The 15,316-nt window shown below is 40.2% G+C and overlaps 1 protein-coding gene across 1 annotated transcript in view; it reads right to left on the minus strand.

Annotated features, from left to right (window-relative positions):
- LOC110216389 (pancreatic alpha-amylase-like) overlaps positions 1–5,708 on the minus strand; it is an 8,036-nt gene extending 2,328 nt beyond the window's left edge. The window contains exons 1-4 of the mRNA XM_020998226.1: positions 5,541–5,708; positions 4,314–4,460; positions 1,539–1,736; positions 28–127 (exon numbers count right to left, since the gene is read on the minus strand). Of these exons, the coding sequence (XP_020853885.1) occupies positions 28–127; positions 1,539–1,736; positions 4,314–4,460; positions 5,541–5,708 (613 nt within the window). The remainder of the gene's footprint in view (positions 1–27; positions 128–1,538; positions 1,737–4,313; positions 4,461–5,540) is intronic.
- Between the last annotated feature and the right edge of the window lie 9,608 nt (positions 5,709–15,316).

A 15,316-nucleotide genomic window follows, 5' to 3' on the forward strand; every position in this document is an offset into this window, starting at 1 on the left:
AAGCATCAGTTCTGAATCCTGCCACACCAAGGTCAATCAGGTGGTTCAAATAAGTGGCAATTGTGGAACGCACATAAACTTTCTCCAGAGCAAGATCAAGAAGCCCAGTCAAATGGCAATCTCTAACCTGTAAAAATAATAATGATATATGTGATTCATAGGCAACAGCATCTTTGGGCTCCCAATTTTGAAGTGTTCCTTTTAAACACCTCAGGCACAATGCACTTAAGCATTTTTGGCTAGGGTAATCTTAAAATTAGTTTCCCTTTAGTGTGATATAAAGAAGAGAGCACTGACTCCAGAATCAGAAGACCCTGGTTTCAAATCTTGATGGTACGATGTTGGGCGAGTCCCTTATCCTCCCTGGCCCTTAGTTTCCTTATTTGTAAAATGAAATGGTTAGATTATACGGTCTAAGTGGCTCCCCCCACCTCTAGATCTTATGATCTTATAATTTCATGTTTGTCTAGAGATAGTTTGGTACTACGGATAGAGTTGTGAGTTTGGTGTTAGGAAGAGTTAAGTTCAAATCCTGATCCTAAGCAAATCATATATCTTCCATGTCTTCAGGGAATCTTGCCAAAGGATAGAAAGCTGTAATTCTTCTAGAAAGTTTCCTATACTTAAGAAATTCAACTCAATAAACATTTCTCTCTCTCTCTCTCTCTCTCAGGTATTTAAGGTTAAGTGACTTGTTCAGGGTCACAACGCTAGTAAGTGTCTGAGGCTGGATTTGAACTCAGATTTTTTTGACTCCAAGGCTGTTACCATATCTACTGAGTCACTAGCTGCCCTCAATTACTATTGCTTAAGGATTTTCTGCCTGTGAAGCATTATGCTACCAATTAAAGACACACAGACAAAACAATCCTTAAGGAGCTTACATACTACTGGGGTGAAAAAAACATGTACATGTATCACTGGGGCAGGGCAGTGGGTGTGAAATCACTGAAAACTGGAGGGAACAGGACAGATGTTATATAAAAGATGGTCCTTGGGGTAAATCTGGAAGGCAACTAGAAACCCCAACACATGGAATTAAGAGGGACAGCATTCCAGCCAAAGGCAAGTGTTTGAAAAGAAAATGGCATGTACAAGGTGCAGCAAGCAGGTTATTATGAATGGAACATAGAGTGAATGAGGGCAAAGAATATGAAATAGTTTGGAATGATAGGCTGGAGCCAAACTGCAGAGGGCTTTAAATGCCAAAAGAAAGAGTTGTATTTGATCCCAGAGGCAATAGGGAGCCATTAAGGCTTCTTAAGCAAGTGAGTGACATGGTCAGACCTGTGATTTAGACATATCAATTTGGCAGCTGTATGGAATATGTATTAAATAGTGGAGAGACTGGAAGCAGGGGACCAATTAAGAGATTGTTGCAATAGTCTATGAGAGGAGGACATTGGTATTCATGTACACAATCCATCTAGGCAGAAGAGGGTAAGAACATGTGTAAGGCAGCTAGGGAAGCCAGGATGGGGAGAAAATTTGAATTCAGACAAACCATACAGGGTTATTTAATTACCACTAAAATTTACCTGATAAATATCATAGTAGCTTTCAATTTCCCCACTGCCGGTTTTACATTTACCATTATTAAAATCCCAGCCAGAGTTTGGAACAGCAGGAAAGTCTCTTGTTCCAGGATTGTAGTAACTTCCACAGGTGCTACTTGTTCCAGCACTCAAACCACTCCCACACATATGGTTCACTACAGCATCCACATAGATGTTGACCTGCAAAAGCAAGGTGTTTGAGCTCAGCAGATGGGCCATCACTGAAAGGACTTGAACTCAGCTTCTGACTCCACCTTCTGCACTCCGTCTAGCTCAGGGTGCTACTTCTCCCCAAGATTTAATGAAGATTTAATGAATGTTAATGCTGTTAGACACTGCCTCTTTCAATTAGTTTATAAATTTATCTTCCTGGTATTTTATAATTAAGCCAAGAAACTTTGTTTTTGTCTTTGTCTTTGTTCTCTGGACCTTAAAAAAATCAGGCTGGACCTGAAAATCACTGGTCATTAGTTGCATATAAATAGGGAGAACTATTCCAGAGTGAAGTAAACAGAAAAAAAGAGGAGGATATACAGGATGATTATAATGATACAACAAAAAGAAGACTGAAGCAAAGCTAGATACTCATTAATTGTAATGACCAATATTAGCCTAAGTGGGCTCCTACAGGTAGAGTATATGGCATGTGCTATCACAGAAGGCCAGTGGGTCAGATGTTTTTATTTGCTATTTTATACTTTATTTCATTATAACAAGAGAAGGGAGGACTCACTGAAGGGGAAAAAAGTCACTGTTTTCCCCCATTCTGACTCACCCACAAGAATAACAACTTACATCTGTATTAGGCATTATAGTTTACAAAGCCCATTCACATGTACTATGTCTTTTGATCCTTTCAAACCTCCCATGTAGCTGCCAGGGCAAACAGTACTATTCTTATTTTACAGACAAGAAAAGTAAACCCTAGAGAGGATGAGTGATCTTCCCAGGGTCATCTGGCTAGAGGAAAGCATAGTCAGGGCTTAAGAACATTCTTCTCATCATACCATATTGTCTCTCATATAAAAATCCACATTTGAACACCAGACAAATAGAGCAAACAGGAGATATACCACTACATAAAACTAGTAGGATGATAATAATTATAACAAGCTCATAATTGTATAGCACTTCTCATGTTCCAGGCACTGTGCTAAGCACTTAACAATGATTATCTTATTTGATCTTCACAACAAACCTAGGAAGTAGATGCTATTATTACTTCTATTTTGAAGATGAGGAAACTGAGGCAGGCAGTGGGTAAGTGACTTGCTCAGGGTCACACAGCTAGTAATTGTCTGAGGATAGATTTTAACTCAGGTCTTCCTGACTGCAGGTTCAGCTCTCGGAGCCACCACCTATCAAGGAGTGGCAGATACTAATAAAGTCTTGACAAGACCCCTGATGTATTTTAGAAGCTAGAGCCTTGAACACTAAATCAGGCAATGAGCCTAACTTAATATATTCTTCTTCCTTCCTTTTATAATATAACAAATACCACTCCCTGGAAGGCACCCTTTAAGGCCAAGCATTGAAAATGCAAAGACAAAACCAAACAATCCTAACTTCAAGGAGCTAATATTCTCCTTTTCTCAAATACACTACCTTTTACACATAACTATTTCCCAAGAGAACAGATTAAACATATTTTGTTCATCTTTCATAAGAATATACCATCTATTTTTACTGAACTCACTAGTCAATTGAAGTAAACCAATTAGTTCATTAAATCAGTTTGGCTAAACCAACCAAATTGATTACGTGTGCTATGGACACGTCTACTGTAGTGTGTTGGCTGCCCACGAGAGAGCCCCACTCTAACAAGCACCTTTAAAACACTGTAACAATCCATTAGGCTGCCTGTCAACATGTTGATTGAGAGAACAAAAGGTTTCAAAGCAGACACATGTATTTAAGGCAGGACCCCTTTGCTGTCTCACCTGTACAAGAAATACAAGCTGGTCACCAGAGGTTAGATTATGAATTCTGGTGAATAATACAGCATTTGTACACAAAAGCATAACGCATTTATTGGTGTATTGCATGCATTGTGAGAATAGTGAATTAAACGTCAAGGACTGATGAGCAACATGTGGTTTTGTTGGAAACAGGGGTAGCCTTTGAAATTGTGCATTTTCTCCTAGTTTAACTGGATTTTACTCAGAAAAGCCCAGGTCAACTCTGCTACCATCGGCTTTTTTTGACTTATATTCTCTCAGGTACATAAATGAATTCAAAAAGATGATTTACAAAAGATGACTTTTAGATAGCTACTAACTTTGAACTGGAGGGTACTCACATGTATGTGAATGTGTATATGTATGTGTTTTTAAGTGGTTGGAAGAGTTACAGGACAGAAAGAAGAGTTGTATGGGATAGGGAGGCATAGATGGGGGTCAAATATGTTCTATTGGAAGAATTCTCCAATACCATGAGATCACAGTAATCACAATTTAGATGGAAGCAGCATGTGTGAGGCAAGGAAAGTTAATGATGTAATCTCCTGAACAGAGGTTCTCAATCCTTCTTGGTCATTAATCCCGTAGACAATATGGTGACACCAATAGACCCTTTCTCTGAATGACATTTTTCAATAATCAAAGGAAATTTTAAATTTCACTTAGAGTTTAGTGAAAATAAGGTTACAATTATATGACATCTAAGTCCATGGATCCCCCTGAAATTTATACACAGACCTCTTGGGGATTTGTGGAACCTAGAATAAGAACCATTGACTTGAATAACTTATCTACTTACTCCAACGTCATTGCATCTCTTGACCCTCTGTCTGAATTTATCTTCATTTCCAGACCAGGAGCATATCTTGTAACTAACTGGCTGGTATCTTTCCCACCAAGGTCTTGAAGAGTTATTGATCAATGCATTCTCATTTGGAGGTGAGACCTACATTTTGGGAAGGGTAAGGGGTTAGTAACATGTGGGTCATATTTTGTGTTACATTTAGAAATGTTCAAAATCCATTAATACAATGAGTTGTGATATAGCATTAAAAATTCAAACAAGGGATCAATGAGCTACTTTGCTAGAAACCCTTATTTGCATAGCATCATAACTGTTCTTAAAGGTCATTTCACATACATTCACTTGTAGAATCACGTTTAGAACTAGAAGGGGACAGAAAGGTCATCCTGTCCAACCTCCTACACATGAGGAAGCTGAGACACAAATCTTTAAGTGACTTGGCCAAGGTTGCAAAGATAGTAAATGACAGATATGAACTCATATTGTTTAACCCCAGGTCCAGTGCTTTCAGGTTAAGCTAGGGGGTATAGTGGATAGAGCACTGGACCTGAAGTCAGGAAAACTCATCCTCTTGAACTCAAATCTGGCCTGAGACACTTACTAGCTCTATTGCCCTGGGCAAGTCCCTTAACCTTGTTTGCCTCAGTTTTTCCTCTGCAAAATGAGCTGGAGAAGGAAAGGGCGAACCAATCCAGTATCTTTGATAAAAAAACAACAACAACAAAATCCAAATGGGGTCATGAAGTGTTGGACACAACTGAAAAACAAAACCAGTGATTTTGCCTCTATACTATACTTCTTGTTCAGATAGGAATTAATAATAATAGCTAGCAATTTATATAGCACATAAAAAGTTGCAAACCACTTCACAAATATTAACTCATTTTATTCTTACAACAACTCTGGGAGATAGGCAATAACCAAAGCTGCTAATATTATCCCCCTTTGACAGATGAGGAAACTGAGGCAGAAAGAGGCTAAAGAATTTGCCCATAGTCAGAAACCTTGTGCCTGAAACTGGATTTGAACTCAGGTCTTCCTGACTAAAGGTCCCAGATCTACACACTGCACTGCCTAGTTCTTACAACTAGAAGGGTACCCAGAGATTCTCTAGTCAAATCCCATCATTTTATCTTCTTTTCTTTATAGTTACAGGCATAAATTAACATTATTTATTGTGCCTAGAACATGAATATCAAACAAATGTTGAAGTGCATATACCTGGACACCTCCATAGCCATTAGGAGCTAGGTGACGCTCACATTCGACAGCAATGTCATCCCAGCACCATTCAAATAAGTGGACAATCGATGTTCTGCCGCATTTGGTATGGGGATCATACTGTGCCCAACAGACCCCAAGGACTGAAAGCAACAGCAAGAACTTCATTTTGCTCTGAAGTAGTTAGCCCTCTTTTCAGCAACTATTTATACTCCTTTAAGAAACAAATTAGCAAATATTAATTTGAATGGATGCCCACTTGGAGCACAGACTTATGTGTATTCTGAAAAAGATTACAAATAGTGTAAAACTCAACAGGTGAAAATAGTTTGTAAAATTTCCCAGGACCATAATCACAGATAACCTTTAAGGGCTGAGTGGTGTTAGTATTTTGTTGTGTTTTGGGGTTTTTTTTGTTTTTTTAATATAGAGAATATTAGACATATCAAGCACCTGAAATTATTTATTTATGCTGACAATATTGATCCAGTTGTTTTTTAATTAGGATCAGACCTTATTTCTAAGATCCTTCATTCAGAGAGGAAAAATAACAGTCAATGTAAATTGAGAATATTACGTATTTATTTATTAATGATGAAGTCATGATACTTCCATGGACACAATAATTCAATTCCATGTTTTTTACAAAAAAATATTTCACTCTTATTTAATGTTCTTCACTCAAATCTCTGAAATTTTTCCAGAGTTGAACATGCATAAATTGTATGAAAGGATCATATTCTTTCTTATTTCAAATTACTAACACAGATATCTATCCAAGTAGTTTTTTTTTTTAATTTCTTGGGACAAATCTTAGAGCCATCTTTCCATCTAGTTCAATATGTACCTGTAAAGATATTATTTGGGGCAACTAAATGGTGCACTAGATAGAGCACTGGCCCTGAAGTCAGGAGGACCTGAGTTCAAACACTTTACACTTACTAGCTGTGTGAGGCTGGGCAAGTCACTTAACCCCAATTCGCCTAAAAAGAAAAATAAAATAAAATAAAGATATTATCAGCTGAAAGATTTCAGGAAAAATTGTCTAAAAGTTTCATCATTTAAGTGGAGAAATTGTTGAATAGATATAAACAAACAATTCTCCAAAGACAAATTGCAAATTACTAATATAGGCATGATTTTTCCAAATCACTAATAAGAGAAACATGAATCAAAATGGCTAATGTTACATATCACATCCAACAAATGGGCCAAGATGACAAATGAAGGAAACAGTCAATGATGAAAGGGCTCCCTAAAGACAAGCACACTTACCACTGTTTGATGGAACTGTGAATTGATCCAACGATTCCAAAACATGGTTCAAAAAAAAAAAAAGGTGACTAGGATATCTATACTCTTTGTCCCAGAGATTCACATTGCTAAAAACACATTAGGAAAGTCAAAGCTCTGGTTTCATGACTTAATAACTATCTGGTCCTAGTCAAGATACCATCTCTCTGATTCTAAGTTTTCTCATCTGTAAATAAGAGATAATATTCTACATCCTTTACATGATTATTGGGAGGACAATCCTTTTTAAGCTAATACCATGTTCAAAAGAGTAACTATAGCAGGATGATCACAATCTTCTCATCTATAGGAAATGATATTATAATGACAAGATATCCTTGGTGATCATCTAGCACAATGCTCTTATTTAACAGGAAATGAGGAAATTGAGGAAAATGAGGCCCAGAGTAGTTAAGTGATTTGCCAGAGGTTACACCAATAGTAAGTAGCAAAGCCAGGATACAAATCAAAGTTTTCTGACTCCAAATCCAAGGCTTTTTCCACCTTCCCATGTGGCCACCCAAGTTATCTGGGTTTGGCATTGAATGGCTCAAGTTACAGATGCAAGACTTAAGAGAGCAACTTCAGGGAACCAGACTTGTCCAGGGTCACACAGCAAGTGTCTGAGTAAGTCTTCAACTTAGCTGTTCTTGTCTCTAAGAACTGCAAGCTCTGGGGGCAGACAGATGCTAAGGCATTTCAAACCTTTGCATGCATGTACTACACAGTCAAGCTTGCTGTCATATACCTGTAACCCCAATCAATGGGAACCTGAGGATTGGGGATTGCTTGAGTTTGTGGGTTCTGAGCTGCCATAAGGCTAAAACCAATCCAATGCTGTTGGATCAACAAGTTATGAATATGAAGACCTTGACAAATTGCATTCCAGTAAGATGGTTTGGGTGTCCCAGAGAGCTCATTGTAATTGTTTTACTTATAAAATTAGGGTTCTATTTTACCCTTTTCCCATTCCAGCCATGCATTTTTTCTTATTCTCTTTCTCTTTTCTCATCATCACTACTGAAAAATAAATTGCTAACATTTGCATAGTGCAAAACGCTTCACAATTATTATCTCATTTGATCCTCCTAATAGTCTTGTGACATAGGTGCTATCATCATCCTCATTTACAGATGAGGAAACTGAGGCAGGCAGAGGTTAAATGACTTGGTCTGGGTCACATAGCTAGTGTCAGAGGTAGAATCTGAACTCAGGTCTTGAAGATCCAAGTGCAACGTTTCGATCCATCTCTATTAACTTCACTGCTCCAAATCCCAGGTTCTACACATTTTTTAAAATAGTGTCAACATATTAGGAGACACCCTGTTTTCCAGAGCTAAGGCCCAGCAAGCAAGCAAGCAAGCAAGCTGTGCCCTGAGCTTGGCCTAACAACAATCCTTTGTACTCATCTTATAGAAGTGATGCTCCCTGAGCTCCAGCAAGCAATAAACAAGACTTTTTATCACTAGACAACCTTGCTTCATTGTTGCTGTTGTGCCTAACTACTGTCGTTACACTATACTGTTTGACTAATTGGCTAGCCAAAAGAATTCCAGTTAAGGCTCAGCTACACTAAAGTGGGACCACCAACAGGGGAGTGGTCACAGCCTGACTCTGTTACCCCATTATGCTATGTCCTTGATCAAAAGGAGAAGTCCCACCTGGCTAATCCTGAGTCTTCCATTTAACATCTTGTGACTACATGACTGGCTGCCAAATAGTTCTCATCCCTGGAATCAAACGGATGTAAGGGAGTTTTCCCCTCTGTTATACATGATGTGATAACTATGTTGTTCTTTTTCCTTTTTTGGCAAATTTCTATAATCAGGAAATTTTGTGAATACAATACTAAATCTATTAATAGATTGATACTGGAACATCTCTGAGGATACAAGTATGAACATACAATTTCAACCTATATTTGTGGTCAAATACAGGGATGACATCCTCCTAAGGGGAAATGATTAGATAAAGTAATAACAAAAAGATATAATTTAAAAGTTGTCTAAATCAATGGAATAGGAAATTTTGAGAAAGGAAAAGGATTATGTGAGTAGCTTCCAAGATTATCTATGGTAGAAATTCATGCTTTAAGTATATTTTAGTAATAAATTCTCAAAATCGGATTAATTTATACATAAATTGTATGGATAATGGTAAAGAAAGCAAAATTATTTTTTTCCATTATTAAAATATCTGTCTGATGATTTTAAAACACAGAAGAGCTCATTTTATCATAGGACCCTCATAAATTTTTAAAAGATTCTTATATTAGATACAGCATCTAGGTAAGGATAGAAATAGCAAATGGAATATAAAATGAATTTCTCTGAAGTTTCAAAATTGGAGGGCCAAATTTAAGTGATTGTACTAAACTATATTATGTCAGAATTATCTAGGAACCTCTAAATTTGGAACCAGAGAAGGAGAGCCCTTTTGAGAGCTATCCTGAGAATAACCAAATTGTCCAAGAAAAGATATCTAGTGACCAGATAACTACATGAGACATCTGGGACTCAAAATGTGCTGGTTAAATGGACATTAAGAACAGGTTACTAGGGTATTGGTAAAATCTCCCTTCTCAGAACTACTCCATTGTGAGCCCTCTAAGGAGTTTGATCTGTACCTGACGATGTAATTATGCAATTATAGGAGTTGTGAGAAAACTTGATTGCATTGTTTGAGCCTCACCCTGCATGGCTGGGAAAGTGGACCATCTCTGTGTGTTGTTTAGAGATCCTTAACCAAGGACCTAGGTCGTGTTAACCAGAAACTCAGATCCACAGATGGACAAAAGGAGTTTTCTCATAATTGTCAGTCCATATGTCTTCTAAGGGCCCTACCAAGTGCTTCTGACTATTCCCACAGCTGTCAAATTTGTGGGTGTGTACTTCTGGATCATCTGAAGAATTCCCTACCCCTGACTGGATGGCAGAACCTTCTGGGCACCTCAAGGTTCATCTAGTATAGACCCAGAAGCAACAAACATCCAGATGAGACATCTGTCCCAAGATTCTTGAAAATGGCTGAGCATACTGTCCTAGGTTTTTTCCTCTTCCCTTTTATTAAGTGCCCAACCAGCAAGGCCCTGCTTCAAGGCTGTGTTGGCTTTTTCTCTCTCCACATTCTTGCCCCCCCCTTTTCTCATTGCAAGCTAAACATGGCTAGCAACGATACCTGGGACACACTTGCCAGACAGGTCCCCTCAAGGAACTAATCCCCTGGGCAACATCTTGTCCTGGACCAACTGACTTCTCATAGCATCTTGGCTTGTACCTGCCTCTCCTTTAGTGGCCAGAAGGGTAGGGGTTCTTTCAGACCCCCTCCCTTTGGCCAAAGAGGGGAAATATCAAGATATTAGGAGATACCCTGTTTTCCAGAATCTAAGTCTCAGCAAGCAAGTTGTACCCTAAGCTCGGCACAACAACCCTTTGCACTCACCTTCTGGGACTGATGGTCCCTCACCTTGGGCAAGCACCAAGAGTCCAGACATGAAGCCCTGCTGTGAACAGACTTTTTGTCACTAGACAACCTTGCCTCACTGTTGCTGCTGGGCCTTGCTGTTGTAGTCTTGACTCACTACTGTTGCTACATTATGCTGTTTGACTCTTTGTCTGACCACAAGTATATCAATCAAGGTTCAGCCAGCACCCCAGTACACGTGTCTAATCAGCCTCCTTCCTTGCAACACTTTACCCTCACTTTGAAATTAAATTTCTGTCTGATTCCTGACTCTCCTGTTGGTCTGCTCTCTTCAGCTCTGGCCATCCACAGGTTAGAGACTGATTCAATCTGTTTGACGCTAGCATATACCGAACCTCCGCTTGTACTTCCCCCTCACACCCAATAACTTCTCCAAACTTTGCACTTCTCCGAAGTATTTGTAGATGTCCAGAAATCTCTGGAGTCTGTTTGTTGAAGAGAAGGGAAAGAAGAAGAGGGCTGGCATGCAGACCTTGGTCTAGACCAGGGGTGGGTTGCCTGGAGCCTGAAAGCCACATGTGGCCTTCTAGGTCATTAAGTACATCCTTGTGACTGAAGCAAAATAAGTGATTCCTCACAATCACATAAGTAATAGTGCCTGAGGCAGGATATGAAGGCTAGTCTTGAGGGTTCTAAGTCTAGCACTTTCTCTAGTCTGCCAAACACCGCCACTTCAGTTCAACAAGTATCAATTTTTTGAGCTCTCACTGTGTGCATGGCACTCGCTAGATACTCGGTGTATGAAGACAAAAACTGAAATACTACTTATCCTCAAGGAGCTTATCTTCTACTTATGTCATCAATCCACCTATAAATGTTTATGAAGTACCTGCTTTGTGCCAGAAACTCTGCTAGTCAATGTGACACAAGATAAAATGGAAAATGGTCCCTGCCCCTGGGAGCTTTCAGTCTAAACACAAGATACAGCATGTATATCCTACTCTATAATAACCAGTAATCTGCTTTCTACAAAGTTTATAATACTATGTATGAGTAGTGCTATGAAGATTTGCAAAATGCTTGAGGCAGAGTCCAGGATGGCAGAGTGAAGGCAGCGACTTGTCTGAGCTCTCCCCTAAACTTCTCCAAATACCTTTAAATAATGACTCTACACAACTTCTAGAGTGGCAGAACTCACAAAAAGCTGGTGTGAAACAGTTTTCCAGCCCAAAGCAATTTAGAAGGTCAGCAGGAAAGATCTGTCACACCTGGGTGAGAGTGGAACACAGTCCAACACAAGCCATATCAGCACAGCCCTGGTCCCAGCAAACCAGGAACAGGCCTAGGGGCAACTGAATCAGTGGCAGCAGTAACGGTTTCTGGACCTCTCAACACACATATGCCAAAGACAACTTAGAAAGCAGGAAAGGTCTCTCACACTTGGGTGAGAGTGGAGTACAGTACAACACAAGCCACATCAGCACAGATCTGCCCCCCCACAAACAAGGAACAAGTCTCAGAGTAACTGAATCAGGGGCAGCAGCGGCCATTTCCAGACCTCTCAGCCCACAGATGCCAAAGACAACTTAGAAAGTCAGCAGGAAAGGTCTGTCACACCTGGGTGAGAGTGGAACACAGTCCAGCACAGGCCATGTTGGCACAGCCCTGGCCACAGCAAACCAGGGACAGGCCTTGGGGTGATTGAATCAAGAGCAGCAGCAGCTGTGCCGGCCTGGGCTGAGACACCTGGACATTCATACCTACAGGATGGGTAACAAAAGCAGTGAACTAAGGAGATTTAACTTGAGAAACTGAGATGAATGAAAGTCTGAGAGACAGAGTTTCTGGGTAATTAATAATCAATTTATTAATTAGGCTAGCAATAATCAATAAATTGATAGTCAGCAGATTCTCTAGGTGGCCAAAGACTAATGGAGGCACTGAATGCTTAAATAGTTTTTTAAAAAGGGAATGTCTTGACAGTAGAAATCAACCCTGATTGGTGAAAAATTAATGAGGGGGAAGCATTTAAATGAGGAGGTGGGGTCTTCAGCCCCTCCCATCTCCAACAATCTGGGCAAAAGAATCCATCTCTACCCAGACCACTCTGGCTGGTTTTTTCCTCCTGAGTTGGGTCATTCTAAACCCCAAAGGGGGGATGCCAAGGCATAGGGTTAATGCTTTAGGGCTGGAATTGACCTAGATTAGATTCTATTTGCACTCTAAACAGAAATAAGGCCTCCTCATTGGGTGGTCAGGGTCCCACCCTAGATGGAGGAGCATGTTCCTAGACGATTTGGGTGATCTCAGCTATCAGCCTTGTCCTTCAGAGACTGGCTGACTGACCTACAGAGGCTCATCCCTGAATGAGGAAATGAAGAGAAAAAGCCTTAGCCTTAATTTAATAATTGGTTATTGTGAGAGATGAACTCTCAGAAGTGAAGCCTCCTCAAAAGGTCAATAATTCTTGATTATTACTTTCAAAATCCTTCCCTGCTCATTCCCTGTTTTTAAATACTTAGCAGAAAGAATAGCCCTGCCCCAACTGAACTGTTTGCCCTTTGAAAAGCTTCCCCCCTTTTCTTGTTTCTGGGAAGGGGGTCAGGGAGGGGAAATTGCAGTAAATTTCAGTTTCCTAGGAATTACCTAACTCATGGGAATTCGGCCCTAAACCCCCTCCTCATCGCCCCATGACTGCTACGTTAGCATTAGGTTTGCTACACGTATGTTTGGATTGACTATACCCTGTTTCCTTGTTCTTTGTCTTTGAATTTTCACACCTGGAATGTAAGCCTGCCTCCCAGCTAATGGGATAGTAGGATTTTTCACGTCCCTTTGTCCTTGGTGCTGGGGAGAAGTTTCCACACTTAGACTGTGAGCTCTGAAGCCCAGCCAACGGGAAGAAGAGCCAGTGGGTGGGTGGGCAGGAGGAGGGGGAATTGAGGTTAGGATCTATATAATCTGCTGAGCTGAGCACACGAGCTCTCTCTTTGGTCAGCGCCATCTTGTGGGTGCTCTGAGGGAGCCTTTCTCCAGAAAGCCAATAAACAACTATTCTTTTTGCTAATATCTCTGTGTCTCCGATTTATTGGTAAGGGTCTTTGTACCCCACACAGTTATTAATATACTTTCTCTCAGAATTAAGGAGTTAAGCTTAATATGAAAGACCAGTTCAAGAGACAGTGATGCTAAGGAGACAGTGTCTTCCCTTCTTCTTTTCCCTAACCTTTCTCACACATACCCCTTCCCCCCCAGCTAGGTAGTACAGTGGGTACAGTGCTAGACCTGGAGTCAGAAAGACCTGTATCCAAATCCTACCTCAGAAATCTACTACTAACTGTGTGACTCTGGGCAACTCCTTTAACCTCTATCTGCCTCAGTTTCCTTATTAGTAAAATAAGAATGAGAATCGCACTTATTTCCCTGGATTGTTGTGAAAAACCAAGGATATCTGTAAAGCGCTTTGCAAACCTTGAAGTAATACAAATGATTATTACTGAACCTGGGAATTCATCTCCTTTCAGCCTCAGTTTCCTCATTTATAAAATGATATTCAAGGTCTCTTCTAGCTCTAAATCTATGATCATTTAAATTAGAGAGCAAGAAAGATAAGCCAAAAATAGCCCTTGGATACAAGGCCTGTAGGAAGTAGTGATGATGATGCATAAACTTGAGTCTGTAAATCCTAGACACTGTAGCATCAGAAGCACACAGCATGAAAGCATGTGGACATCAAAGGGCTAGCTACCCACATGCCCAAACCAAATTGCTTCATGCAGAGGTATGCTAGGAAGTGGTTAACAACCAGAGTTTCAAAATGCACACAAGACACACATTTAAACTCAATCTCCATTAGCATTCTTCTGGTCAGTTTCTGAGTCTAGAAGACAATCAACAAAACAATTGATCAAGCTCTAATTTGTAGAATATGCTGATTCCTTAGGTATAAATGCACATGTTGAAAATTTTAACAATAGGCCCCTCCAACACCTCTAGGACATCCCTTAAGTCCCTCAGATCAATAAATATTTATTAAGGATGTGTCAGAAACCTTGCTAAATGCTGGGACTACAAATGGGAAAATAAACAGCCCCTGCCCTCAAGGAGCTTATCTAATGGAGTAAAAACAAGTAAACAAACAACAGACAGAAGAGGAAGCTAAAAGAGAAAAGCATAGAGGGAAACTAGAGCTGAGAAGGTACCCAGCCCCGGGGCATGTTGGAAAAGTCAGAGAAAGCTCAAAATAATGCAGCCAGAAGAGGAATGAATTTTTCTGAACTGAGCTCCCTGTAATAGAGGTTTTGGAGTTTATGGTTCCACCTTTAGGAACAGAGGGACAGAAGGTAGGAGATGTGAGCGGCAGGGCTCATTGGATCTTGCAAAATAATAAGGTTTTCTCAGGCAGAAAAGTTGGAAATGACAGGATTGCATCTGGACCCCAGAAAGGAAAAACCAGGGTTTGGGCCAAATCTCTGTGTTTGACTTAGGCTATAATCCCATCAACTGGCCTTTTGCTGTGGTTACGCCCAGTCTCCCAATTCTCTCTTACCTTTAAACTAGCCTAGCCCTCCAATGTCTTACCTTCCTATGGCCTCTGGCCACTTCCCATCCTTAAAACTAGCTAGGCTCCATTCTCCCTTGGTCCAGGTCTCTGGCATTCTATTACCTCACAGTCCCCTCAGACAGTAATCTTGGCCACTCCTAGATCTCTCCCACAGTCTTTCTGTATATAAGGTCCATCTTATCTCCATTAAGGTGCTCAGATTCTTAAAATATAGCCAATAGCTCACTAACATTCAGACTCCTTAAAAGTCTGGCCAATATGGAGGACATTCTAATAAACCTTGTCTTTGGCTGAAAGAAGGCTTGGGTCGAATTCTTTCAAGCAGGACCCACATATTGTGATTTCAGGGTCCCAGCACCCCTAAACCTCTAGACCTCATCAGAGAAGCACTAAAGTAGTATAGGTAGATGGGAACTGAACTGCCTTTTAAATGGAGATTTGCAAGTCCATGGGTCCCCCTTCCAATCTAAGGGATAGAGCTGGTGGTGATGAAATG

The sequence above is a fragment of the Phascolarctos cinereus genome, unplaced genomic scaffold, assembly GCF_003287225.1.
Source record: "Phascolarctos cinereus isolate Bilbo 61053 unplaced genomic scaffold, phaCin_HiC Scaffold_5;HRSCAF=322, whole genome shotgun sequence".
NCBI lineage: Eukaryota > Metazoa > Chordata > Mammalia > Diprotodontia > Phascolarctidae > Phascolarctos > Phascolarctos cinereus.